Source organism: Larus michahellis, chromosome 3, assembly GCF_964199755.1.
Source record: "Larus michahellis chromosome 3, bLarMic1.1, whole genome shotgun sequence".
NCBI classification, from domain to species: Eukaryota; Metazoa; Chordata; class Aves; order Charadriiformes; family Laridae; genus Larus; species Larus michahellis.
In genome coordinates, this window is record NC_133898.1 from 9,250,918 (window position 1) to 9,277,843 (window position 26,926).

The following is a 26,926-nucleotide window of genomic DNA, read 5'->3' on the forward strand; positions in this document are numbered from 1 at the left end:
TATCTTTCCAGCGATGACACCCAAGATGCATTCCTTCCTCTGTCTCCTGAACACCGCAGCATCCAGAGTGGTGCAAGGGCCAGTCTTTATCTGCAATTTTTCATGCAAGTGGCAAAACTAAACCTAGTTCTAAAGAGGCAAGGATGATATTCCTGTAACTGGGCATATCTACACTGCTAGGGCTTTATTTACAATTGGCTTTGGATAACAGGCCCGTCTTTCTGAAACAGTTGTAGCTGTTCTTTTTGTCACTTCCATCCTGGTGGTGGTCAATCAGGGACACCCCAGGAACAAAGCTTTGGGCAGCTTCGGTAACCCCCCCACACACCCCCCTCCAAATTAGTTGTTTTTCACAAAACTGGCTGAGAAGTCAAAGTATGCTATTTTATAATAACGCAAATTGTGCTTTTCTGAAACAATTAATGGGATGCACAGTAAAATCTGTTAACAGCTGAAGGAAAGGTGTAGCCCGTGGTGTCACTGCAGCTGGGCGCGTGAGCTGCAGTCCCTGTGTCAGGGCGCGCTGCAATGCAGGGCTTCTCGGCCACGGGGAAAGTCCCCCCTGCCCCAGCATTCACTTGTTACTGGTTTTTTTGGTTATAGTTACAACAGAATTACAGTTTGTTACAGTTAGCGTTACATTTCATAGTTCAGAATAAACATTTTTCAAATTCTAATTCTTATCCTGAAATGTCGAATTAACCCTTTCATCTCCCGTGTCGCTAGAGGGGAGGGCCGGATCCCTCTCTCTGTTCAAGGGGGAGGGTTTCGTTCATGGCTCTAACGCGCGTTTCTACTTACAATCAGGCAGGGCTGTAGCTTTTGAGTAAACTCCCGCCGCTTTGTGGGCCGGCTATTGCTGAAATACCTTCCTATCGCTTATAGCAAAGCAGAACATTCAGAATAATTCAAATACTAAGTTAAGAGAAATGATTAAGGCATTAATGTTCTGCATGGGTTATTTATCGACTGTTTAACATTACAAATTATGCCTTACCCCGCAGGATTACATTCAGCAACCATCTCTTAGTTTAGGTATGGATTAAAGCTTTCCTTCCCCGTCATCTCAAACTTCCAATCCTGGGCAAGAATTCCAACCATTGGGCGTGATGGAACCTTTCCATCCGCTTCTCTACATAAAGCGTTTGCAATTCACCACGCTCGATAAATAGGGGCGGAAGGACATTCCTGCCCATCCACGTTCCGCCCTTTTCCGCCAAAGCTTCCCCAGAAGGGGCGGGGGCGCACGGCCGAGGGACGGAGCCCCGCTCCCGCGGAGCTCCGCGCAGCGCTGGGCCCTCCCCTTCCGCCCGAGGGGCCGCCCCCGGACGCGGAGCGGGCGGTCCGACCCCCCCCCGGCGCTGCGGCCGCGGGGCCATGGAGGCCGCGCACCGTGCGGCGCTGCTGGCCGCCTCCTGCCTCCGCGCCCCGCGGGACCCGCGCACCCGGGCGCCCGCCGCGCTCTACGAGCGGGGACCGCCGCCCGCCGCCGCGCAGGTACCGCGGAGGGGACGCGGGGGTTGCCATGGGCTCAGCTGAGGCCGGGCCTCCCAAACAAACCCTCCCGCTGCTCTGGGGGGGGGTGGGGGTGGGGGGTCCGCGCTTCTTTGCGCCCCTGGGCAGCAGCACAAGCCCCCACAGCCGCGCTCTTGGATTGCGGGTAAACTTTTAAAAACGCGGTGCTTAAAAATAACGTAAAGGAAGCCCTAGTAACGCAGATTCACCTGCTCTTTAATAACTTCTCGGACCTGTGCGAGCTTTAGAAGCGTGGGAAGAAGGCGCTTCCCTGCAGGCAGCTCCGTTACAGAAACGGGAATAAAGACGGGGGTGGTTTTGTTTGTTTTTCAATGAAAGCTTTTTTAGAGCTGTGCAGTAATAAAGGAAAAATGACAATTTTTACAAGGCAGTTAAAGTTTTTTCTTTTGATAAGTCCTTTTGATCATATTTCCTGGTATAAATACATCGGTGACAGGGAGAGACTTCAGAATTTTACGTGCTTTAAATAGGACCCTTAGGATATAAATTGTTATGCAGTAAGTTTATTCCATGTAACTAACTCCCCATTAACAGAGGTATCTCTATTTGGTGTTAGTGTACCATTCATTAGACTTAATTAGAATAAAGCAGTATTAAGAACCACGTTCCCCTTTCTTCTAACAGAAAATTTGACAAACATCTTTTCTAGGATGGTTTTGCTTTGGATTCAAATACGGACAGAGAGCAGACCCACTCTCTAACTGGAGACCCTGATGACTGGATAGACTTTTCCAAAATATACAATTCAAACCAAGAATACTACTTGAAGCTCGAGGAGCTGAAGAACGCCCACTTGGAGACCATGGCACAATTAGAAAGTATGTATCGGAATAAACTATATTTAAAAGGAGTACAACCCTTGGAGAAGAAAAATGCTGCTTCTAAGATGTGTTGTAGGTAAGTGCGGTGGTACCTTTCATCTGATGATTCTCAGGTGCTTTGCAGACATTTATAAAACAGGGTTTTCTTCTGGGGGTGGGAAGCGTTTGTCTCCCCATTTCCTATAAGGGGATAATCACAGAAAAGTTAGTTTTAATAATAAAAATGCTTATTCACCTTGCTCACGGACTGTGAGATTTACAAGTGTGTGTGCAGCAGAGATGAGCGACATGTTTAGTAAAGCGTGGTGCCTTCCTTAAGAAGTGCTGACTTGTTCACAATCACGCACTTAAAACTGTGATCTGCTGCGAGTGCCCCATGTCCTTCTCTGCCCCCTCTCTTCTTCCCCACCACTGCTGTTTGTTAATTTATTTTTTTGCTAATGATACCTTAAAGTGGAAGTTACTGGCTTCGCATCAGTGTTGGACTGGACTCAAAACAACCTTTTTTCCCCTTTTTAAAGGCCAACCTGGGAGAAGAGCTCGTATCAGCCTCTAAATTTGCACAAATCCTTTTCAGACTCTGACTTAAGTGACCCCTTAGGCTCAAGTATATCTGAGGGGTCTGACAGAGAACTGGCATTTGAAGAAAACGGGAGTGAAACTGGATCATCTGCGTTTGCTAAGGAACGGATTGAAAAAATGTGGGACGGGTTCAGTGTGGAAGACTACGTCTCCCGCACCAAACACAGCTGCTTACCAAGGTCACCAGCCTTCAGAATGCTACGGAAGAAACAGAAAGCGTGGTCACCAAAAGTTACTGTGCCCAGGCCTTTCCAGATGACTATTAGAGAAGCCAAAAAAAAAGAACAGAATCTCAAGTCAAAGTCACAGATTGAATTGGAAAATAACTTACTGAAGAAGCAACTAGAGGAAGAAGCAGAGTGTCAGAAAAAATTCCGAGCCAATCCAGTGCCTGCTGCCATCTTCCTTCCGCTCTACCATGAAATCGTGCAACGAAACGAGGAACGCAGGAGGTCTGTGAAAGAGAGAAGCAAACTCAAGCTCTTGGCTTCTCAGAAGCCATTTAAATTCATTGAACGAGAGAAGCAAAGGAGTGAAATTAGGAAAATGCAATTACGAGACCTTTCCGCACCCGAAAAGAAAACAAAACTGTTCAAAGCAAAACCAGTTCCCAAATGTGTTTATAGTCCGGCTGTTACCGACAAGCTAAAGGAGGAAGAGCTCTACAGAGAGATCCGGATCAGAATGAGAGCTGAGGAGCTGCTGCGTAATTCCTCTCTACCCAACAGCAGACTGGCTTTAACGGATACCAATAAACAGAAGAAACACAAGTGCATTGAACCAAAGCACACAGAACATAAACCCAAGATCAAATCAAGTGTTCCAGATTTTGAACTGCTCCACCAGAAGTTTCAGAAACGGCTCTTGCAACAAAAACACGTGAAGCACCTTACAGTCTGTGAACCTTTCGATCTTCGTACTCCATCTATTCCCTCAAACAAGGGGAAGATTTTGAAGGACATTCAAGAGGATGAAGACAAGTTGAAAGAAACACGCTGGCCGTATGCCTCTCCACGACGGAAACCTCAAATGAGACGTTCAAGTGCAAATTCACATCTCTCAGGATTTGGAGAATGTAAATCACCAAAAAGCACAGAATGCGCAAGACGACGGCTACAAGCCATAAGGTGACTACTTTAGCGATACTCTACATTTTATATATACTTTAGGAGTGGAGTTCTTTGTATTTCTACATATGTAGTTAATTCTTCCATGCAGTGAAGAATGCATTAATATTAATATATTAATATGGGGCTTAATTATAATATAAAGCTTAAAATATTTAAAGGTAAGACTTAATTAGTCCTTATGATTGTTAAAGAAACAGTAGTGCATTTTTCTCAGAACGTCCATAGGAAAGGGACAAATGACTGGCGCTTCCCAGGATATGCCTGAATCCCTTAAAACGGCACCTACCTCGTGCCCTCTTATGCCAACCCTGTTTCACCCTGTTTTTCTGTCTTGAATCTCCTTTGCCAAAGCTTCCTTTGAAGTCTTGCTCTTGATTTAAAATGAATTCAGCCTTAGTTTATTTTTCCACCCAGGAACTCACTTGAGGAAAAGAGAAAGCTGGAAGAACAACAAAAAAGGAACAGAACAATCCAGAAACAAAGAACAAAAAAACTCCAGAAAATTGTAACAACTCGGGCTGAGGCCAATGACCCACATCAGAGCCTAGCTCAGATCTCTAAATCCAAATTAAAAACATTCAGGTATTTTGTCGCATTCCCCTGAATCCTGAACCTCTCGGTCTACATTGTATGTTAAACATACAATGTAAAAAATAGCATAGTCTGAGTTTATATAATTACACATTTGATAAATTGTACACTGTAGAAACAGCTAGTAAAAAAAGTGGCCAAATTTAGTATTTCAACTGGGAAATTTTTGCCTGTTCTAGTGATTTCGATCTGTGTGTTCCACTTTACAGTATTATAGATCAGCTAACAGGAGACTCCTGTGTTTTCTCAATTGCCGTATCAACTGCAGGGGAAAAGTTAAAAAAAAAATATCAAAAGGAACAGTGTAGTTACAGAATATCCCTGCACTGCTGGATTGATAGGTGTTGGTACAACTTTGGTGCTAGCAAACAATCCACAGGTCACTTTTTTGTCCCAGCAGGTCCCACTTCAGAGGGAAAATTAGAGCAGGAATATTTTTTTAACTTAGCAGACATATCAGCAACCAACCGGGAGGCTGCTGGTGGTTAGGAGGGATGGGATCCAAAGTTACCTTTAGTAGAGATACAAATTCAAAGACTGTTCTGTACAACTGAGAAAAGCAGTACACAGGGAAAATTATCAGGGCCTTTTCCGTGTGCTGCAAGGTAGCAGTCCAGATGGCTCCAGCGCTCTGATGCTGATCTGACTCCAGAATTGCTGCTTGACCTTGTGTCTGTGGCTAATTTAACCATTTCTGCTTCTTCTTTTTAATCCTAGAAAAAAAAAAAATAGTCCTGTTTGAATGAGTCTTTAGTGAGGTTTATAATCTGCCTTGGCACGATGGCACTGCAGCAGCGTCGCCCGTGTAAGGCGCTGTTACATGGAGACGGCGAGCGGTACTGTCGGCTCTGCCCCTGTTGCTTCATGCCTGAGAGCAGGATTCTTGGGCGGCGATTGTGAATCCTAATTCCCAGTAACCAGGCAAACTGCCAGCAACTGACAGTAGTAGGGCAAAACAAGACAAGGGTGAACGATCATGAGATATGCCTGGCTGTAAGATTCATAACTTGGACCAGCAACTTTTAAGTTACCATAGTAAACTTTAAGGCATTTAGAATATGGTCCAGGATAGAGATCTTTCCGAAGTGAGGGTGGAGGCCAGGACTGCCTGTATGGCCGAGTTGAACAGTAACAAATAAGGTTTCCTCATTCTTTTTTTGCTTTGCATGGGTGTCTTCTTTCTTTATAGCTAAAATAGAGACTCGTGGATTTATTATTAACAGACTTTGAACTCTGGGCTGTCATTAGCAAATTTGCTGAAATAGTGCCGCACCGGCTGCTAGACAACACTGCACATTGTTCCATCCGCAAACTCTGTAATGGTTATTCACCACCAGTGTTGCAGCGGAAAGAGAAAACGCCGCAGAAACTGAAGCACGTGCATCCTCATACGTTGAAAACACGAAGTGCAGTGGCTCAGCAACGTAAGCCAGGAAAAGCTGGAAGAAGCATCTCAACAAGCATTTTGCTTGGCCGCGTGGGCAGTCAGTGACCCTCCAGCACATCTGTGCCCACCTACCACCTCCCCAAAGGCAGCTGAAGCCAAAGCACGCCCAGGATGAAGCGGTGGTCTAGGAGAAGCAGGGCTTACACGGGGTCCTGGGGAGCAGAGATGCAGCGGTAGAGATGCAGATCAAAGGTGGCCGCCCCTCCGAACTATTTTGTTAGAGTCAGAGCTCTTTGCAGTTGCTTTTGCAACACCGACCAGCAGATACTGTTAATAACAGGAGCTTTATAATTTAAGTGTCCTTGGGCGTTGACTCTGGGACAGAAGCAGACAAGGATTTGAGTTACAGTACCAAGGTGGAGAATTAAGAGAGACAGTGGGTGTGTTTACAGATTTGACTGGAGTTCATTCAACAGCAAACTTCACATTACAATATTTCGCTCAATCAGATTGTAGGAGTATTGTAAAACACTCATGCTTTATTCTTGACTATACATAAAATTATGCTATTACAAAGCAAGATTACTTCCCTAGTGCTGATGCATTAAGTCTGGTACAAGTGCTTAACTTGATAATGCTTCTTTCAGCATAGGCTGGGTAATAAGGTACATTAACGTAAGTGCTCTTCTAACAGATAATTAGGTTTGTAGAAAGCTGCCTGAGAGAGCAAGCAAGTACCAACAATGAAGGTCACTCCCTCAAAATGGTGAGGAACTTGCCTTAACGCACAGCCACGTTGCAGAAACTCAGAGAGTGGCAGGAGGAGCCAGAAGTGTAAAATGCCCCCCGGCTCTCATATTTGCCCCTAAGCGTCTAAGTAATGCCAGAGCTGGCCCAGTAGAGAGGCAACATCACGAAGAGGTGTCCTTTTCACACACCGAGGATTACAACTCATGCCACCTGGATTACATAGTGCTTGCTGTGATCTGAAGGATCCTTTCAGTTGATGAAGCAACAGTTTCATCATCCTGCTACACTGACTGGGCCCTTGACAAACCAACTAGGAAAAAAAGTGTACTGTCGTCCAGATCATGGCCACCTGTCTTGTGAGATAAACCGGTAAAGTAGGGAGATTCCTAGCATCAAACTCTACCCTAAAGTAGTGATTTTTATTTAATGATATTCATTTTCTACAGTGTATTCTGTTTAATTTTGCTTAGAACAACTGGAGCATCTGTATGAAAGCAGCATTTAAAAATCCTAAATATCCAAATTTTTTAGAAAATCCGAAGTATCCAAAAAACCCCTAAGAATCCAAACTCAGGCAGCCTCAATTTAACCTCACTAGCCAGGACCTCTTTCCTTATCCAAAGTGATGACTTCAGAGACAGTTTTGTTCCGTACTTACAGGCAAGCAATTGCTGTGAAAGTGAGACAATATACCTCAGACCCTGTAACCACCATGAAATAATTTACCTTTTATGTATCTTTTATGTAGGACAATATTTAGTTTGTTATGAGCAATTTAACTTTTAGCTGCTGTAGAAAATTACTTCTTGTATTATAAATTAATAACAATTTCTCATGTACTCTGTTTTCCCTTAGGAATTACGAGAAGCAGAGAATGCAAGAATATTTGCAAGAGTTGCAAGAAATGGAAGAAAGAGTAAATCAGAGGCCATTGCTTTTTGAAAGAGTCACTCAGGTTGTCTTTCATCTGTATTACTTCTTAATCTTATCTTTGAGTACTACACGAGGCATTTGTCATTTCAAGCATAGAATATATTTGAAAAATACTTTTGAGACTAGTATTTGTCCATTTTCATCTATATCGCCCTGTCTCCGTACAAATACTACTAATTTTTGTGACTAAGCATTCATGGCTTGCTTGCAGAGGGAACGGAGATGGCTGTTCTAAACGCGTTGTCCAATTCAGTTATAACATGAGTAACTTGAAACACAACAAAAATTGACAGCTAAAGTGTGAGAGGTTTCAGTTGGGAAAGAAGCGATAAGGAAATTTGAGCATGCTTAGTACGTACTTTAAAGCTCAGATGCAGCGTTTCCATCTCTCCATTTCAGTACAACCGTGTGCTGGTAGTGTGGTCCCTGACCTGTTTCCAAACCCAGGGAGGCAGCAAGTCATACATCACTGGTCCCCTTTTCCCTTCTCTCCACATGGTTTCCTGGTCTGCCGTCGCTGCGGGGCAGAAGCATCCGTGTAGACTGGAGAAGTCCTCCTCACTCAGGTGTTACCTGGAAGAACAGAATTTGCACCCTCAGTTTCAGAGGCAGAGATACTCATCTACGTAACTTGTTAAGCAGCACTGTAAGAAGGTGAATCAGGACTACTTTTTTAGGGCAGCAGCTCCCAGAGAGGGAAGACGGAGGAGGAGGAGGAGAGCAGATAAGGGAGAAGCCCTAGGAAGACTACATTTGCTATTTTAACGTCCACAATTTCTCCCTCCTCCTTCAGTAGCTCTATACAGAATATACAGTTCTTTTCATTAGCCAGTGGGCACAGGCAGCAAAGTGCATTTAAACCAGTACAGAAAAGGAAAATCTGTTGTAAAAATTTCAAGTATTGTTTTGCCATTCTTACCTGCAGTAAATAATCATTCAACCTGTCAGATGCAATTAAAAGAAACAGAGTATTAACACAAACAAAAATATCAAAAGACAGGCATTTAATGCATTTAGTTAACACATAACCCTTGTGGGTTCCCTACAGAAAAATGCCAGAATAGCTGCAGAAAAGCATTATTCTAACAGACTGAGAGCGTTGGGGATACGCCCGGAGTTTGTTTCAATGAAAGGACAAACAACTAAATTGCTACAGTCCTCCACTCCTGAAGATTTTAATAACTCCACTGATGCCAGAGAAAGGTAGGGATCACTGGGGTCACTGAAGGCTTTTTTTTCTTTGCCACTGCATACCTAGTAACTAGAAAGTTATTTTTGATGTGTGGGTTTGTGGGGGTTTTGTTTGTTTGGTTTGGTTTTCTTTTAATTATTTACAGTATTTCGCAGGTAAATATTTGACTACATAGTTAGCTTTACTAATGTTAGCATTAGTATGTATTTTTTAATTGGTTTTCCTGAATTAAATATTATTTCATAAAACAGAGGAGAGCACCTATCAAACCTAATATCCTTCTATGATAAGGTGACCCACTTAGTGGATGAGGGAAAAGCTGTGGATGTTATCTACTTGGATTTTTGCAAAGCTTTTGACACTGTTTCCCACAGCATTCTCCTGGAGAAACTGGCTGCTCATGGCCTGGACAGGTGTACTCTTCGCTGGGTAAAAAACTGGCTGGATGGCCGTGCCCAGAGAGTGGTGGTAAATGGAGTTAAATCCAGTTGGTGTCCGGTCACAAGTGGTGTCCCCCAGGGCTCGGTGCTGGGGCCGGTTCTCTTTAATATCTTTATCAATGATCTGGATGAAGGGATCGAATGCACCCTCAGTAAGTTCGCAGATGACACTAAACTGGGCGGGCGTGTTGATCTGCTTGAGGGTAGGTTGGCTCTGCAGAGGGATCTGGACAGGCTGGACCGATGGGCTGAGGCCAATGGTATGAGGTTCAACAAGGCCAAGTGCCGGGTCCTGCACTTGGGTCACAACAACCCCATGCAGCGCTACAGGATTGGGGCAGAGTGGCTCGAAAGCAGCCCGACAGAAAAGGACTTGGGAGTGTTGGTTGACAGCCGGCTGAATATGAGCCAGCAGTGTGCCCAGGTGGCCAAGAAGGCCAACAGCATCCTAGCCTGTATCAGGAATAGTGTGGTGAGCCGGACTAGGGAAGTGATCGTCCCCCTGTACTCGGCACTGGTGAGGCCCCACCTCGAGTACTGCGTTCAGTTTTGGGCCCCTCGCTACAAGAGGGACATTGAGGTGTTGGAGCGTGTCCAGAGAAGGGCTACAAAGCTGGTGAGGGGTCTGGAGGACAAACCTTATGAAGAACGACTGAGGGAGCTGGGGTTGTTTAGCCTGGAGAAGAGGAGGCTGAGGGGAGACCTTATCACCCTCTACAACTACCTGAAAGGAGGTTGGAGAGAGATGGGGGCTGACCTCTTCTCCCTGGTGACAAGTGATAGGACGAGGGGAAACGGGTTCAAGTTACGTCAGGGGAGGTTTAGATTAGATATTAGGAGACATTTTTTCACTGAAAGGGTTATTAAACATTGGAATAGGCTGCCCAGGGAGGTGGTGGATTCACCATCTCTGGAGGTGTTTAAAAAAAGGGTAGATGGGGCACTTAGGGACATGGTTTAGAAGTGGCTCTTGTCAGGGTAGGCTAAAGGTTGGACTCGATCTTAAAGGTCCCTTCCAACCTCAACAATTCTATGATTCTACCAGAGATGCACTTCAAAGAAAAATGAAGAAAAACGTTTTTTATTTGTTCCTTTCCCCAGAAAAAAGTGACAGGTTGCTAGGAAGTCACTTCATCCTGCATTACCTTTACTGAATTTTTAAAATAAACCTTATAAAAATACTTTGCAATATTCACTAGGTATTATTGTATAAAAGGAAGTAGAAATGAAAAATATGAAATCTATAAGTAATACTGTTGAGTTACTCTCTAGCATAAAAAGAGACTCTAGCGTCCCCCCTTCCTTTTTTCTGCCAGGATTTGTCCTGGATTACCTGAAGGTAGTTTAAAACTCAGTGGAAAGCGTCTTACCTGAAAATAAAATCGTACGTGCAAATTGTCTTTTCAGAGCCAGCGAGGATAAAGTGAACGAAAGGGAATCCTTTGAGGAAGCAGCTGACAGTAGTCCTCCATCTGAGCAGTCCTGCGAGGAGGAGGAAGAGAAGAGAAAAGGTGTCAAAGCCTCCACCCGGAATGGCCAGTCCAGTCAGCTGGAGGATGGGGAGGAGGCAAGAGCCAGCCCCACCTCGGACCAGCACCGTGAAGAGGAGGAGGAGGAGGAAGAAGAGGAAGCAGAAGCAGGCCCATCACTTGGCCGCTCCCAGGAGGGGGAAGAGGAGGATGATGATCAGTCAAGAGCCAGCTCTCGGTCTGACCAGTCCCATGAGCATGAAGAGGGTCGGTGCGACCCTGAAGCTGAGGGTGACTTCGGATACGAGGACGAGGAATACGAAAGTGATGATTCAGAAGAGAAACCCAGCGATGAAGAAGCTGACTGAAGGGGAGGCAGACAGGATGGCCCACGGCTTGGGAACCTATTTCATTGCTGGCAGTGAAACAGACACCAAAGAAAAACGGATACAAAATTCTGTGAATTTAAAGCTCTTAGCTTAACGCTCACTCCAGCACAGAAATTTTGTCTATTTTCCAGTAAGAAAGACAAAGTTACTAATTTCCACCAAGAAAATAATTTAATTTTTTACTAATCTTCTTTATTCTAGTCTTCTGCGACTAGAATACACTGAGAGTGGCCACTTAAACTTCTACAGAGATTCTTTAACACTTACAGACAAGGTAGAAGACTAAGTCAGTAGAATAATATGTTATACTGCAAATCTTGTATTACTGTCTAATCAAGCCCCAAAACTGTTCTTTCAACTCCATTTTGTTTTGAAGAGCTCTTCCCATGATCATGGATAATCATTCTTCGTAACATAGCAACAAATGCTGACATTAACCTTCAAATTTCTTTATTGAGGCAGTAAACTTACACTGTAAAGAGAGAATCTTATTACATCAGATAAAAATGTAGCCCAGCAACTCTATGGACATGAAGGTATGGAAAGAAGTGCTTTAGTACCTTTTCTTAGCCACTTGCTACTCAGGACTTGCGCTACTACATAACATAGACTGCAGAGGGGAGGTCTGGATTTGTTTTTCTTCTTTATATCAGTAGTACCTTCTACTATCAGGAGCTTTCTTGCTAACCTGTCGTATGCAATGGTAGGAGAGATAATAAAGAAAAGAATGCATCCGCGTGACAGACCACAAACAAGGATTTCAAACAAGCTTTGGCTGGACAGAGTACAATGCAACACTGCACAGGTGCTCAAAACCTGCTCATTGAAAAGTAAATGCATTTGTTCAAACTACCAGGTGTGCAAAGGCATCCGCAATGACTAATAATAAGGATTTTTATTTTTTTATTATTTTCGTCCATGCTGCATGCAAGAGCACTGACTAACTCTGTTGTTATTTCTTCCTCCTGACTTTGAGAAACTCTGTAACAGTGTTTGTAAGATTTTTATCATTATTACTTTTATTTATTTTTGAAGCGTGAGCATAACTAATATGAATTGGAAACTTTTTTTTTTTACTTAAATAAAATACCCATTGTATATATGTCATACATGAAAGCATTAACCGTTACTTCACAAGGAAAATCAGTCTACAATCTCCAGTAGCGCCTGACAGCCCCACAATACAAACTTAGGGTTGGGTTGCCTCTGCTTGTCAGTATTCTATAGTTCTGAAGAGTTGTACAGTACATTATTGAATTCATAGTCACGTATTACTGATATTTGTCTCTTTAGTAAATCAAGTTTATTTTGAAATCAGGCAGAGGAGCTCTAAATAATGTTTCTCCTAAGATTATCTGAAGAGGTTTCAAATCAGAAAAAATTCAAATTCGTTTTTAAGATTTGACAGCACTCAACTAAGTGTTCTAAAAGAACATAAATATATAATTGTTGAACTATTAGGAGACTAAAAATATTACTAAAACTCCTTTGAACGGTAAGGAAGTACCAAAAACAATGCTTTTTTAAAAAAAAAGTTTTAGAAGGCAGTATGTGTGTAACTTAGACGGAGTTTTTCACTGAATTTTTACCATATTAACCTTACTAGGAACAGAATTAAGGAACACAAATAAATATTATGTAACAAGGAAGTGTTAGCACAGCTTTTGGAGGTTATGCCTCAACCTTTTCAGCGTTTTTGGAAAAGTCAAGCAGAATCACGTGGCCTAAGGGGATCCAATTGATCTGGTTCCCCTTGGACTGCCAGGGGCATTAGACACACAGTGTGCTATCAAAGGATCTTAAGGAAACCAGCCCTATTGTAGGAAGAGAAAGGTCTTAATGAATTGGTAAACAATTAAAAGTTCAGGAAAGGAAAGGTCAATTTTCACAGTTTAAATGCAGTTATCGGCAGACATTCAGTGAGATTCAAACTGTTCAGCATACTCAGAAGGGATCTGCAGTAGCCATTCCAAAGAGTTTGTGGAAGCCACAAGTTTATTTAATGCTGTGGAAAAAATGAAACCAACTGCAAAGAACACGCTGAAGGATCTTATGATGATGACAGAAGAACAGATATAGTTCACTTTTAAGAAGTGCATGTGAGGGTGAAAAATATTCCTAATCTATACAGTAGTACAGACTGAAAAAAAAGCAATGCCATCTTGAATACTGCACACAGTCCTCGTCCTCACATCTTAAAAGGGATTTCTGACGGAACTGGAAGAAGGCAACAAGAATGATCAAAGATAACGAATGGCTTTCGTATGACAAAAAGGTAGTTTGGTTTTCATATGACAATGTATACTAGGATTCTTTAATTTGGAAAAAATATGAGAGATTGAGCTTTGAGATATTAAAGGGACCAGTTATGGAAATCACTTTGAGCAGCACAGATTGTCAAAGTGGAAGAATCATGAAATTTAAGTTAAAAAAAAAACCTGTTCAGAAATTGCATTACAAACAAGAATGGGAAAAGCATTCCATTAAAGAATTAAAAAGGAAAGAAATGGCCAAGAAAAATCACAGATGACAGAACAAAAATGGGGCGAGACAGGTTGGGATGAATTCAATCTCATGAAGCAAAGTAGAGCAGTGAAACATCCTTCAAAGACTGAGGCTCGTACATCACGCAGTCATGAGATGAACAATAGGCTGGCCTACAAAACAAGTCATTATTTGGCTTTTTTTTTTTTTGTCAGGACAATGATTTAAAACGTAGACAAAACAGGAAGAAACTAATAGGATGATGTCACTGAAATGAAAATTACTGTATTTAAAGAAAAACCCCAATAACCTCAACATGGAAATCCGAATCTAGGTGAAAGGTTTTGGTAAATTACCAAGAGTCAGAGTAGTACTCAAAACATTTTGATGCAATTAACATGGAGGGGCAAAAAGAAGTCATGTGATTCACAAAAGATGTTACAATAGAAGCATTCTAAGGTAAGAAGCTCATTAAAGGAGCAATGATGATCAGTTATGCTTTCAGGGAAGTTACCCTTGCAGGAGGGAGATGAATAAAAAAGTTTCTCACAGATTATTGAATATTCTCTCTTTAATATTTTAATTAATGGCCAAAGCACAAAAGTAGAAACATGTTCAAAAATTTGCAAAGAAAATGAGAAAGATGTATCCAAAAAACAGTATTAAAAATACCACATGGGAAGAGGAGGATAACTTTGCATGTAGAGTGTAGTATTAAATAAGAATTTAAAAGTGCAAGAATAACATTTCTTTCATGGGAGTTCATCACCTGCAGCTGTAAGGAGAGAGACCAAGACGACTTGTTGAGCAACAGGTGTTGAACCACAAAATGCGATCATAAAAAAGGTGACGGAATTGAAGGATGTGCCAGGTACCTTATTCCCAGCAGGACTGGAAAAACGGTACTTGTACGTCCACAAACACTAGAGATCCCATTCTGGGTTTCTAAGTGATTCTCACAGTACTGAACGTGAGCGATAGCCTTGGTTGGAAATTCTGTACCGAACTTGCCCTGCTGCGTATCTGCTCACATCTGCCACAGGTTCCCAGTGAGATAAGCTGCAGCCGTACCCACCACGCTGGAGAAGGCTGATGTTACAGGCAGTCTGAAGGGTCAGCATTAGCACCTGGCTTCAAGGCACTGGCTTGCAAGCGTATCTGATTTGTAGGGGATACACATCGCAGGAAAGGGATACAGATTCTGGAAGTTTAGTGGCAGTGCGGGCAGTGCAGTTGCCATGGAAAGGCCCTAAGATCTGGTGAGCCCAGGCTGAAAATGCTCATAAAGGTTGCAGGACCTACGTTTACTGACATTTAAAGACATCAGAAATTACATGTTTTTAGCAGTAGAAAATTTCACAGGAAAAGGAATATCACTGCCAAGTAAACCAAATAGAATTACAAGGCCCACAGAGAAATAAAAATGACTTTAAGTTACAGCCAGATGCAGCACCCCGTGTGACTGTTCAGCAAAACCTTTGCCTGAGCTTAGCAGGTAATAGGCACTCTAAAAATCAAAATATATATTAAAAATTCTTTCTAAAAGTATGTCTATACAGTTGCCCACAAATTTAAGTCAAACATCAGCTTTTCATGCAGAATACATTGTCCAGGAATAGTAATTAGTCCATTATTACAAGATATGGCAGCTGCGTGCTTACAAACGTTAACATGAAGATAGAACTAGAAATGGTTTGAGGTCTGTCCTCCTCACCCTTTGGTGGAATTTCAGTCTTACATCTCTGGTTGTATAATATTTTGGTAATTACTTGGCTTTGGGAGGGGGGGGAAGAGTCCTTGCATACTCCAGCAAAACTCAAAATTGCTCCTTTATTCGATAGGAATTTCAGGTATTTGAGGAACGCCAGATCAGAACTCAGACTTGAAATAGTATCAGAAAAATTCCCGTCCCTACTGTATCCTAAAAAACCCTAGCAGTCAGATGAAGAAGCAGAGGACATCAGGGATCACACGGTTAAGGCAAAACGCACAGACAGAAAGCAAGCTGTAGAACCTGATGGAGTGATTTAGCTATTAATTTTGTATTAAGGAATAACAGCATTAAGAGGCTTCCACTGTGCTAAATGTGCACAAACACACAGAAATCAATCCCCAATTCAGTCTCTACCGGGCATCTCTGCATACTTCAGGGGAAATACATCATGGTTACACACAAAGTAAATCCTTTCATTGACAGCTGAGCATATGAAACAGCTTGCTTGGGCCCAAAGCCCTCTCCTCCCCTATCCTTTCTTTTCCTCCTCGTTTTTCAGACCCTTTCACTGAGCCAAATTAACTCACCAAAATAGCCCAGCCAAAAGGAGGGGGTGAGGTTAGGAGATGACGGGGCCAAGCAGGGCTTCAAGCCTTTTAGTGCTGGCCAGTCATGCCCAGTGTCTCACACAGAACTGCCTCCCAGGATTAGCCACACGAGAAAACCCCTCACATGCGTAAGTGGCTGTAGTACAGCGAAGACAGATGTTTATGGGCAAGAGCTACGGTCCTTTTCTGATAATTAAGACTGTAAATGAGACCCTGTTTAATGTCATGAACACAAATGGTACCATGGAAGCCAGCTGTTAACAGGACTGAAAACAAGCGTATTTGCATTTGCACAGCTCAGAACTTGCTACTAATAGCGAGGGCTTACTAACAATAAGCCGATTACTAACAATAGTTAGGCAGGTTAACAATAAGAAGGTTAGTAAGAGTAAGCAGGTTACTGATTAATAATAAGTAACTACACTACCAACACAGCTAGGAAATTCTAGTTGCCAACATGGTGAGTTGTTACAAACCATCCTGTTACCGCATTATTCAGGTCATCACCCTGCTTTCAAACACAGCCTTCCACACGCACATGGCTCTCACGAAGGGCTTCTGGTCATTTGTTATACTTCTTAATGCATGTTTCATGCCATCCTACATTTTCTAAAATGGATAAGAGATACACAAATTACATTTGTAGTAAATAGTAAAAGGAAACAGAAATCAGATCTTACAGCTATTAAGCTCTGCTCTGGGGAGGCCAGTCCAGTAACACACCTTTATCCCTGAAGGTACTGGAATTGCCAAGGGCACCATCGCGACGAGCTCTCAGATCTAATACCAAAGGGGCCACACAAACAGCTAGGTGGGAGTTAACACATTCTTTGACGACGACCAATTTGCGGTTTTGAACTCAAAGTGTTTTCTAAGAAAAAAAAAAAAAAGCAACTCCGAATATTACACAGCAGAGTCCCAGCACAAAGTGCGAAGGCTAGTCTGAGACAAAGGGCCGGCTGATCACGCCACTGCAAAATATCCATTATTAAGAAACGCCTATCACTGGGTTCCTAAAGTTTATGATATTGCAAAACAGTGATACTGCCTGAGGCAGGCAGACCCAAAGCACGTGAACGTCAGAGCTGAGAAATTAAGCAATTAAGGCTTAAAATAAAAGCCAGACAATAAATTTGCAGAGTTGCTCACTTTGAAGACCAGAAAAAACCTATTACTTTCTGCAAACCCCCGTCCTTTTCATTTCCTCAGTGAGAATTTCCCATACCCCTTGCTTAACTAGAATCAGTTTATTCCTGGATGAAATCTTCCTTCTCATACTCTGTTCATGTGATTTAATTCAGGCCTAGCAAGCTGAGGCTGAGTTTACCTCTCCTCACGTAGCCGGTTGGGTACCTGTTTGCCTGCTCTGGCTTGTTTCTAACCCTGAGAACTAGCATGCTACCCTTTTAGCAGACAGGCCCTCCTGTTCACACAGCTCCCTTTCTTCCCTTTCCCACTGAAATTGCGCAGAAATAGCCTTCGGCTTCAAACCAGCCATGCAACTCCAGTTATGGGGCTAAGCGGCTTCTGAAAGGAGTTATCTAGGCTTTTCTAATTGATCATAATAGCTAGGCTATTGTGTACACCCATGCCTCACCGCATAACGCAAGTGCACGCATAAAACAATGAACCAGTTTAAAACGGAAGCAGCCAAGTTGCACTGCTCCTTTCCGAAGCCAACGATTACCAACCGCATGCCATCAGTTTTGAGTCTGGGGAAGAACGAAGCAGTTGCAGCGATTGTACATGTTTCTGAACACTGGCAGCGATACCTCTACATACCTGACCCAACATCCGCTGGTCTGTGCTGGGAAGTTGGTAACCTTGCTGCATTCCCATGAACAGCCGAGGCCAAGCTGCACGGGAGAGACCTTCTCCAGGGAGTTCTGTAGCTCTTCCACCTTCTTCAGAAGCAAACTGCTCTCTGTTCTTATCTATCAAACTAGAGGTGCTGATATGTTAGCACATTGAAGAAAACACTATCCACCAAGCTTGTTATGTTTCTGAAGTTACTTAACAAAGCACAGGGATATTGCGCAATTAAGCCACTTTGCATTGGCTGGAGACGTCGTTATTTCCAAATGGGATTAGCTCAAAAATACCCACAGTCATTGACACATTTAGCATTAGTGAGGCAGTAAATACACTGGGTAATATTCAACTTCGTATAAAGAGTAACTAGGAAAAAGTTGCTCAGTTTTATTCAACAGCTAGTTCTCTTTCAGACCCCTCACAAGACAGTATAATACTAAAGACTGCCCTCCTCACCCTAAAGTAGAGCCAGCAACTCTAGAATGCGGGCCAAACTCCATTTTAGGCCACACAGCTGAGCTCAGGCAGACGAAATTCTGGTAGGGCCAAGTACTAGGAAAAAAAGAGCAAAGTCTGTCTTCATGGCAATTAACCTGTATGTGAGATTCCTCACGGTTTCTCAAAAGGGACAGCAAAACAATCCAAAGAAACTACACAGCAGAATTTTTCATCTACCTTCATAAATAGGAATTTATTAATTTATTAATTTTCCTTGCAGGAAACCAGGTAGTTTCCATCATGTGGTAGGATTATTATTATTTTTTATTTCTTCTACTAGTAGTTTTATCAAAACTTCAGCAAAACACATTATCTGAACAGCATAGAGATGCTGAAAATATGCTCCCCTTTTCTGCTGGGAGTTGTATTCCAACCTCACTCACCACCACGAGCATCCCTTCCATATGCTACCCATCCAACACAGTCCTCCAGCTCTGCTATTTCCTTTAGGCATGCATCCTGTAAAATAATAAGTTGATAATTTATTTGTTATTTGTGCATACATGGCTGTGGATACCATTCACTTGCCACAAATGAGAAAAGAGGGCTGAGGCAGCAGGACATACTTGATAAAGTGCATGTGAAATTTTTTTTCTTAACCAACCCATGGTTTCACAGAACAGTTTGAAATGAATTAAAAGTTTGCTTTGGGTCAAAGGGATCAGTCCCTTTCCTCTCTCCTGGCCACTTACTATTGAACAAGGTCCAAGGCTCGTGAAGTTCAGATCAAAAAGTCCTTCTGCGCACCCAGTAAGCCTATTCAACTTGCTGGAATAGTAGAAATCACCTCAGCAAATCACTCCATGCCACAACAAAAGCCCTTTCCAGCCATTCTGGTGAGCACAAGGGGAGGGAAGATCAGATGACTGCTACTAAAGGTGGGCGAAGTAAACAAGAAGAGCTGTTGATTTTTCTCAGCAATAATACACAAGGACATCTCAAGTGTGAGTTTCTTATTTTTTGGGTACAAAAATCACTTCTCAAATACACTGAGGGGTCTGACTATCCTTTTCCCCAGACTTCTGATAAAAGCCTAGCACAGACTTTTTTTTTTTTTTTACAGTCATTTTGAAAATCCCACCTTTGGTGTTCATTAGACTTTTCTGTTATACAGAGATTAGCTGGGAAGCGTGGGCCAAAATGCAATCTGTTGCTCACATAACTGCAGGCAAAACCAACTTTTCCACCTGCAACGCTACGTTGCTGGAAGGCATATTTGCTAATAGCTTTTTTTTTTTTTAAACTAGCATGAAATGCAATTTTGCCAGTAGCCACATAGGGTACACTGTGCTATACCAGAGTGCCCCTGGAATTCCTCACCTGGATCTGGCCTTAGTGTCCACAGAAGAGGCTAAACAGGCAATATTTGTGTTTCTGCAACATCTACAGTCCATCACCTCATCTATTGTAGGACTGCAAACTCTTCACATTGTCCTGCCACAACGCCTTGGATGAACTGATTTTTTTGAGGTGCAAGAAAGCAGTCCAGCCTCTCCTCTAACACTGGCCAAAACTCCTTAAAATTTAGAGAGAAGGAGAAAACAACCCTCCAAAAACGCACCCTCGCTCCACACAAAAGTGGGGGAGAAGAAATGGACAGAGGATGCGAGATTTTTTTTTTTTTTTTATCTCTCCCCACTCCTCAAATCAGTTTAAGCCTTCCAAATTTCTACAAATTTTCACTCAGTTTAGTTTCCTGATCTGTTCCATTGCCAGCTAGGCTGCTTGTGCCAGTGCAAGGGACAGGAGAAGGATGGTAAAGAGGAAAAAACCCAACCTCTTTCAGCAGTAATCCCAGCTGAAGGTGTGTGTGAAAGCCTCCCTGAAGACTAGGATGCTCCACAGTCCCAGGGCTCTGTTTGGCTCCACCAGCTGGACAGGAGCGCGGGAGAACTGAAACAGAAACCCTGCCAACCACTCACCACCAAAATGCAAAAAAACATTGCCAGTGGCAGATTTGCTTTTATGCCTTTCCAAAAATCAAAATCAAGACCATCAATTCTGGAGCAAGTCTGATTTTCCAAGAAGAACGTATCCCTTTAAAAACAGAATTCTAACAGAATATATATGCAACTTACATTCCAAAGGATGTAATATTTTTCTACATGGGAACTATGACAGTCTTTTAGGGTTTTATTATTTCTGTGGTTTGTTTGGGTTTTGGTGGTTTTTTGGGGTGTGGGAGGCTTTTTTAGAACTTCCTGCTGCACAAGCTCTTTGGACTCTGTATCCCAGACATTTTGCTGCAGAATGGCTACTTATATCCCAGTCACACAAAGAACAATCATAACAAGAAGTATTGTACTCCGTAATATAAACACTGGCAGAATGAAATAGAAAGATTTAAGGAAAAAATAATTAAAAATAGAACTCTTTTCTTTCCAAAGGAAATAACATGATTTTTACCCCAGCGTCTTTTGTCGTCGTTGTAACAATGGTTCATTTTAGGCCATATCTCACTGCACTTGGAATCAGGAAACCCTGGTACAGACGTACTACAGCAAATTGTGCTTTGCACTGTATGTCTGCTGTAAAAGAATATGGAATATTAGTTGTTTGGTTCAGGTACAATTAATCACTTAATCACTTAGCATTAGGCCACACTGGTATACTATACTTATCTAGAACTCACCAAGCATTCGTAGCTCAAATTAGTAGTTAAAGTTGCAAGCTGCAAACTTTCACCTAGAGAAGTTGAACTTATTTTGAAGTACTTCTTAGTTACATAAAGGAAGGCCCAGAAACCTTTACAAACCAGGAGATAAGCTACAACGGCCAGCAGAAGCTGCCACCCATCATGATAAGAAGGCCCGCCTGCAGTCCGAGAAGGAATCCAGTGAGGAATAAAACCACCCCAGACCAGAAATTTCCATTGAACCAAAGGGCACGTGGAAGGCACACGAAGGGCAGGAACATAGATTGTAAAGGTATAATTGCCCAGGAATTTCTTTGTTCCGGGTCCTTCTCCAGAGGCACTGAGCTCGAGCTTTTCTTGCCACTGTACTACTTGAATAAACTGATTTTGGGGATTTTTTTCCCCAAGACTCTGCTATGGGAAACCTAGGGTGAAGAAACTTCTTCAACATCTGGGACAGTACTGCAGATTTCAAGGGACTTGCTAGAGGTTAACGTACCTATTTCAGGGGATATGTTTTCCTGGAGCACAACTCTGACGATACCTGTAGCACTGGAGAGCTCTGCAGGTTATGAAGGTGACTTGTCAGAACATCTCAGCTCTCTAGATAAAGTCGTCCATTTTGCAATGGGACAGGTTCAGAGCTTGATAAAAAGAGGGATACGTGGCAGAAAAGCACTCAGCAGCACATTTCCAAATACTCTTATTCCTGGCAAGACCCCTACCTCTGACTATACAGGAACCGTAAGAATTCAGGTCTCAGGATTTGACTTGCTGGAGGAAAAAAAATGTATCCCACTTCCCTTGGTCACAGAGCAGCGTTATGATCTGCAAACTCTCAGCCCTGGAGAGCATGGAAACGTTAAAATGCCTTAACTGCTTCCCACAGTGTTTGGCCGGGAAGAAGAAATGCCAAAAGATTACATTAGTTATTTTTCACTGTACAAAGATAAAAAGCTGTTTCTCTATTCGTTACTAACGGACATTAAGGGAAACCCTGTGCGCCCTGCAACTTCAATGATGCAAAACCTGAAAACCTGTCCTCTCTTCTTTTTTCATCTCTTCCAATACAGGACACAAGCAACAAGCCACCTTTCTTTTATATATTTTGAAAGTTAAAACATTTCAGAGTAAGCATAGGAACTGGAAAGAAAACTGCTGTACACTGGCATACATACATCCACATTTCCTGATAAGCACCTTCTCATTTTCCAGAATAAAAATTTTTCCTTTTTCCCTTTCTTTGTCCTTTGGAGCTTGGACTTTAACTCTTCCATTTCAAAAAATAACTTGCTGTGCTTCACGTTGGTCCTCTGGGTTTGTTCTGCCTCTCCATCTTGCGTTCCTTCCAGGCAGGCTCTTGAGTCCTCTGTTTTAATTAACAAGCTGCTCTGGGTAGGGGGAAAAGACAGCACGTGTTCCATGTTAATTTTGATCAACAGCTTAAGTGTCCTCTGCTCAGCCTCAAGAGTTTGAGCACTTATTTGAAAAAGTGAGGTGGAAGGCTGGGTCCTAGTAAGGGAAGGGGTGCTTTGAATGAAACAGGGACCAGGATTTCACCTTCATCTCTCTCAGGAGTCATTCTAAACAATGAACGTAAATGTTATGGCCAGGCATTTTCCACAAGGAAGACACCAGAATCCTGGCCAGCTCTAGAAATTGGCTATATTAAAGCTGTGCATTATCTTGTCAACATGTAGAACTCTTCTTTAGCAGGTCCATTAATATTAATGAAATCATGTATACGTTTCCTCAGTCCAGGATCTGTCCAAGGCCAATGCTAATTAAATTCTGCAGAAGGAAGCTGTTGGCAGACACAGCATGCATCATGCCATAAGGCTGAGTACTTCCCCTCTTTTCCAGCTGTGCAGAATACAAGAGACCTATCTTTCTCCAGATATGCAGGAAAGTTTCATGCCCAGGGTCCTCTACATCTCTCAACGGCAGGCCACTGGAGGCTGCAGCTCTTCACTGGCCCTCTTACTGTCTCTCCATTAGGATTCCTTCCCAACTTCCCTATTCCCCAGCACAGTAGGGTAATACTCTGGCCAAGAGGTACACTCGTTTCCTGTATCATCTTGAGATTATGATGCTGGATCTTCCTGCTGTGATGATTTAAAAGCATCTTCAAACCTCCAAATTCCTTCAAAATAAAAAGTTGTAAGCTTATGTTTAAAAACCCCAGACTGACTTCATACTCGCTCAAACCACTCCCTTAAGGAGCAACAGCAACATAAAGACTAGAGTTCACCTGCACTTGAATTCCTCCTGGCTGCCTAATGGCATTATCAGTTCTGGCAAACACTTCCTAAAGGAGGAGAGCCTGGAGTTCATTCTAGTGCGTGGGTCACCACAAAGACATAAAGCTCATCAGCTTTTGAACAAATTAAATTTGTGGTCAGAGACAAAAATAACATTGGTGAATATCCAAGGCAGACTGCCTTCATTCTCATAATATATTTGGCCCATGGAAAAAATAGAATACGGAGTGGTGTGCTATTTAAGTGAACAGATACCAGGGAGCTTTTAGGATGATGAAAACCGGTTGTTTCAAAGCACCAATGTGCTGTACACTGACAGCATTGCGAACAAAACCATTTTCTTCATCCTCTCTATCAAAGATGTAAAGTTATATGTCAGAGTCACCTTATCACGAGGTGCAGCATAGTAGATGCATTAGCAGAGGAAGGAATCAATTCAGTCAATAGAGGACTTGATATCTGTCTATAGTTAGAAAACACCTTTTACAGAACAAGCTGTTCTTCTGGATCACTGAGAAATAGAAGAGTTTTATTGAGTTTCTAAATACACAGATATATGTATAATTAATATTGTCTAACTGCCAGACATTAAGAGTGTTTTAGGATTTAAAATGTTCTCTTCTTTTGTTCTTTCCTTCTCGTAAGTGTATCTAACAGCTATGGGGAAAAGAAGAGACAGGTGAAAGAGTTAAGAATTTCCTGTATAATGAGCAGGGGGCTACATACACTACAAACCTTAAAGTAGATAATACAGAGACTACACACTCACAGAATCTATTAAGCGGGAAAACAGGATTCAGTCTTTTCTTTCTGACCCACTGGTGGGGGGCAGAACAGTGGCTTTCTGGCTTCTCCATCCATAAAGTCCAAATAATGTTCATCCATGTTCCCAATACTCAAAGAGATTGCTGGACAGAAAGATCTCGCCCATGCAGAAGTACTAACTAGGACATTCTGGGAGACTGACAGGGTTATTTTCGTTGTCTCCCAGAAATCCAGCTTCTGCCCAGGACAGGCAGCGAGGCAAGAATGCACATATTCACAGGCAGGATTGTCTCCCTCGGATCTCCTGGGCAGTGTTAGCAGAGTCTCACTGGGCTGGAAGATGGGCTGCCTTCAGGGCTTGGAGCAGTCTTCACGAGACAGGCCTGGAACACGCTGGCAGCGCAGGCTCTCCTGCCAGAGCCTGCTCCATACTTGCAGGCCATCTGCTGAATGACAGTCATCAGCCATGATTCAGGAGAAATAAACTGATCTTCAAGTTTTCGAAGCACGTAAAAGAAGTGAGACAAATCAAAAGGTACTTCTACATCATCATCTCAGTTGGAATGCAGAGTGCGCTTGATGCAAATCTTCCAACTGTCCACGCGTCTTGCACTGTGGTTCACATCATCAAGTAATCTCATAAAACCACAAACTGGATTCCTTTTGGATCAAATCAACGAAAAGATGCATCCCAGCCACCACTGGGAGGCTGGTCCCAAGAACTAAAGAGCTAGTCAAAAGTAAAACCCTTGAAACACATGCAGATCAAGCATCAGGTTGCTGCACTGAGAGTTCCCCTCTCCAGTTTGCCACAGCTGCTGATGGGGATGCAGGTAAAGCCACCAAGTACAGACCAAGGACACTGTGGAGGGCATCCAGCAGGTGGCAATCTGCTGATAGCAGTGACAGCAAAGGGTGAGCAGGAGGTCCCACTTCTGGCAGAGGATGTGGGAAGAGGAATGGACAGTGTTTAAAAAAAAAAATAAATTGCTTGAGCTTTAAGTTATCTACTTATTTTTCTCTTTTTGAGAAGTTCAAACAAAGCTGTCACCAACTAGGCAGAAAGATTTACTTGCTATTATGGATAAGATAGTTTCTTAACGGTGTAAAAGCACACACAATCATTCCATGAAGGAACATTTACTTTGTATTTCACCTATTCCTTGAAAAATGCTTTATTAAGATGGGGTTTACAGCATGACACAAGCTTGGTGGTATTACTCCACATAATCAGTTTCATCAGCAGACCAAACAGGTAATGAATTATGACTCTCTTGTTACCACTGTCATCAAGAAATGAAAACGTTGACAAAGTGCTGTGTTTAATTCCGTGAGAGTATCCATTAAAAAGCAAACCAAAATACACAGACATAATCCATACTATGGATACCATAGGTTCTTATCCCTTCACTTTATCTCAAAAGTGATTAGAAAAGATGTGGTTGTCACAGGCAGGAGCAAGACATAACTCCATACAGAAGGAATGACTCCATATGAACTGAATATAGACATTTCTGTGTAGAATTCCCTCTGTCATGGAAGGCACTCTAATATACACTGGCGACAAGCACAGGAAACTAAAGAAAAGGCACAATCCTCTACAGCTGAAAGGCAGAAGACTTACTTAGGAAAGCAGACCCCTTCATTCTCTTGCTCTGGAGGTGTCTCATGTTTGCATCTGTTCAGTTCAACTTCCAGTTCCACAACCCTTTTCCCCAAGGCCTCCTTGTCTCTTTTGGACTGCAAAACAAATCTCTCACTTGTTCTGGATCCTTCCATCCTCTTTGCAGGTTGGACACACTGAACCTTCAAGTGCTTCACCTGTGGGTCTTTCTGAGGGGATCTCTGAAGTGGGCAACTAACCTGGATTTGTTTTCCAGTTTACTCTCTCCAATACTATCAAAAGTAAAACTTCTAAACGCTGAATTTTACAGATATTCCCCAGGGTAGTAAACCTGTTTCTCTAAAAAGCATTCACAGAGTAACAGAGAAAAAAAAAATCTTTTTTTCCTTTCATATAAGGGAGAAACAGACTTGGAAGTTGCATGGCTTCTGCGGTGTACAGATTCACCATCTATACACCAAATCCATAGCTTAATCGGGAGCAAAAATCGGGGCTTGTAGTCTACAATCACCTCAATGCTTTTAAAAACACCTCTTCAGCCTTCCTAACCTTCCACTAACATCTGTTCACTCAGAAGCAGGGGTATGTGTGTGCAACTGCGCTCATTTCAGCACACCCTCAACACAATCCCCTGCACCATGGCACTATCAGCATCCCTTCCGAATTCTTGAAAAAAAGAAAAAAGTGTTATAGTCTAATGGGAAAAAGAGTCCACAAGGCAGGGAGAGAATTCCCCCCTCTAGGCAACACAAACGTTCAAAATGCCTCCCTTATGACTGGGCATTACTTACAGCCACAGAAGTGCAGATGCCTATATATCACAAAAAGCGTTAGAGAACGTGGCCAAAGGTCTCCTGAAACCAGTCCACACGTAAAACAGAGTTCAAAGTACAGGCCTCCCTCTTTCCTTCTCCCTTCTCCGCCTGCTAGTCTCTCTATCAACTGTTCTCATTTGCAGAAAAGTCTTCCACATCAACAGATGACAGGTATATAAGCAAAAAAGGAAAAATAACTTATTCTTGAAGAGAAGATGAGGGAAATGCTAGGATTTTTGTAACAGATTAAGATGGCCTGTAGAAGCAAAACAAAATAAAATTTAGAAGCACCAACAGAATGAAGGTGATTTTTTTTATACAGTCTTGTTCCTCATGACTAACAAACACCCTCAAATTTACCTTGGTCTTATGGAGCTTTTATAAGTTTCAGTTTGTACCAGTAAAAGTCAGAATTAGCAGTCTGAAATCAACAGAATTACACTCCTGAAATGTAGCACAAGCAGCATGTCAGTGCCTGTCCCTGCTGCTG

General features: G+C 42.5%; 1 protein-coding gene and 2 long non-coding RNA genes across 3 annotated transcripts; 1 reads left to right on the forward strand and 2 right to left on the reverse strand.

Annotated features, from left to right (window-relative positions):
• Positions 1-1,295: 1,295 nt before the first annotated feature.
• Positions 1,296-14,250, forward strand: FAM161A (FAM161 centrosomal protein A). Its single transcript, XM_074578508.1, has 6 exons — positions 1,296-1,497; positions 2,186-2,433; positions 2,879-4,066; positions 7,653-7,752; positions 8,779-8,933; positions 10,770-14,250. The coding sequence occupies exons 1-6, from the start codon at positions 1,378-1,380 to the stop codon at positions 11,197-11,199; spliced, it is 2,241 nt and encodes a 746-aa protein (XP_074434609.1). The 5' UTR covers positions 1,296-1,377; the 3' UTR covers positions 11,200-14,250.
• On the reverse strand, positions 2,411-16,595 carry LOC141740217 (uncharacterized). Its single transcript, XR_012585913.1, has 8 exons — positions 16,503-16,595; positions 10,733-10,844; positions 8,650-8,671; positions 8,090-8,303; positions 5,172-5,373; positions 4,356-4,508; positions 3,271-3,393; positions 2,411-2,537 (listed from the first exon to the last, which is right to left on the reverse strand). It is a non-coding gene; the product is annotated as an uncharacterized LOC141740217 (long non-coding RNA).
• Position 16,596: 1 nt separating this feature from the next.
• On the reverse strand, positions 16,597-20,866 carry LOC141740218 (uncharacterized). Its single transcript, XR_012585914.1, has 4 exons — positions 20,743-20,866; positions 18,720-18,795; positions 17,809-17,968; positions 16,597-16,897 (listed from the first exon to the last, which is right to left on the reverse strand). It is a non-coding gene; the product is annotated as an uncharacterized LOC141740218 (long non-coding RNA).
• Positions 20,867-26,926: the final 6,060 nt, after the last annotated feature.

What these genes read in the sequence shown, in the direction of transcription:
- FAM161A (XM_074578508.1), top strand. Translation starts at nt 1,378, where the DNA reads ATGGAGGCCGCGCACCGTGCGGCGCTGCTGGCCGCCTCCTGCCTCCGC. An exon ending in CGCCGCCCGCCGCCGCGCAG is followed by an intron (nt 1,498 to 2,185) that starts GTACCGCGGAGG and finishes CATCTTTTCTAG; the next exon opens with GATGGTTTTGCTTTGGATTC. An exon ending in TCCACTGATGCCAGAGAAAG is followed by an intron (nt 8,934 to 10,769) that starts GTAGGGATCACT and finishes TTGTCTTTTCAG; the next exon opens with AGCCAGCGAGGATAAAGTGA.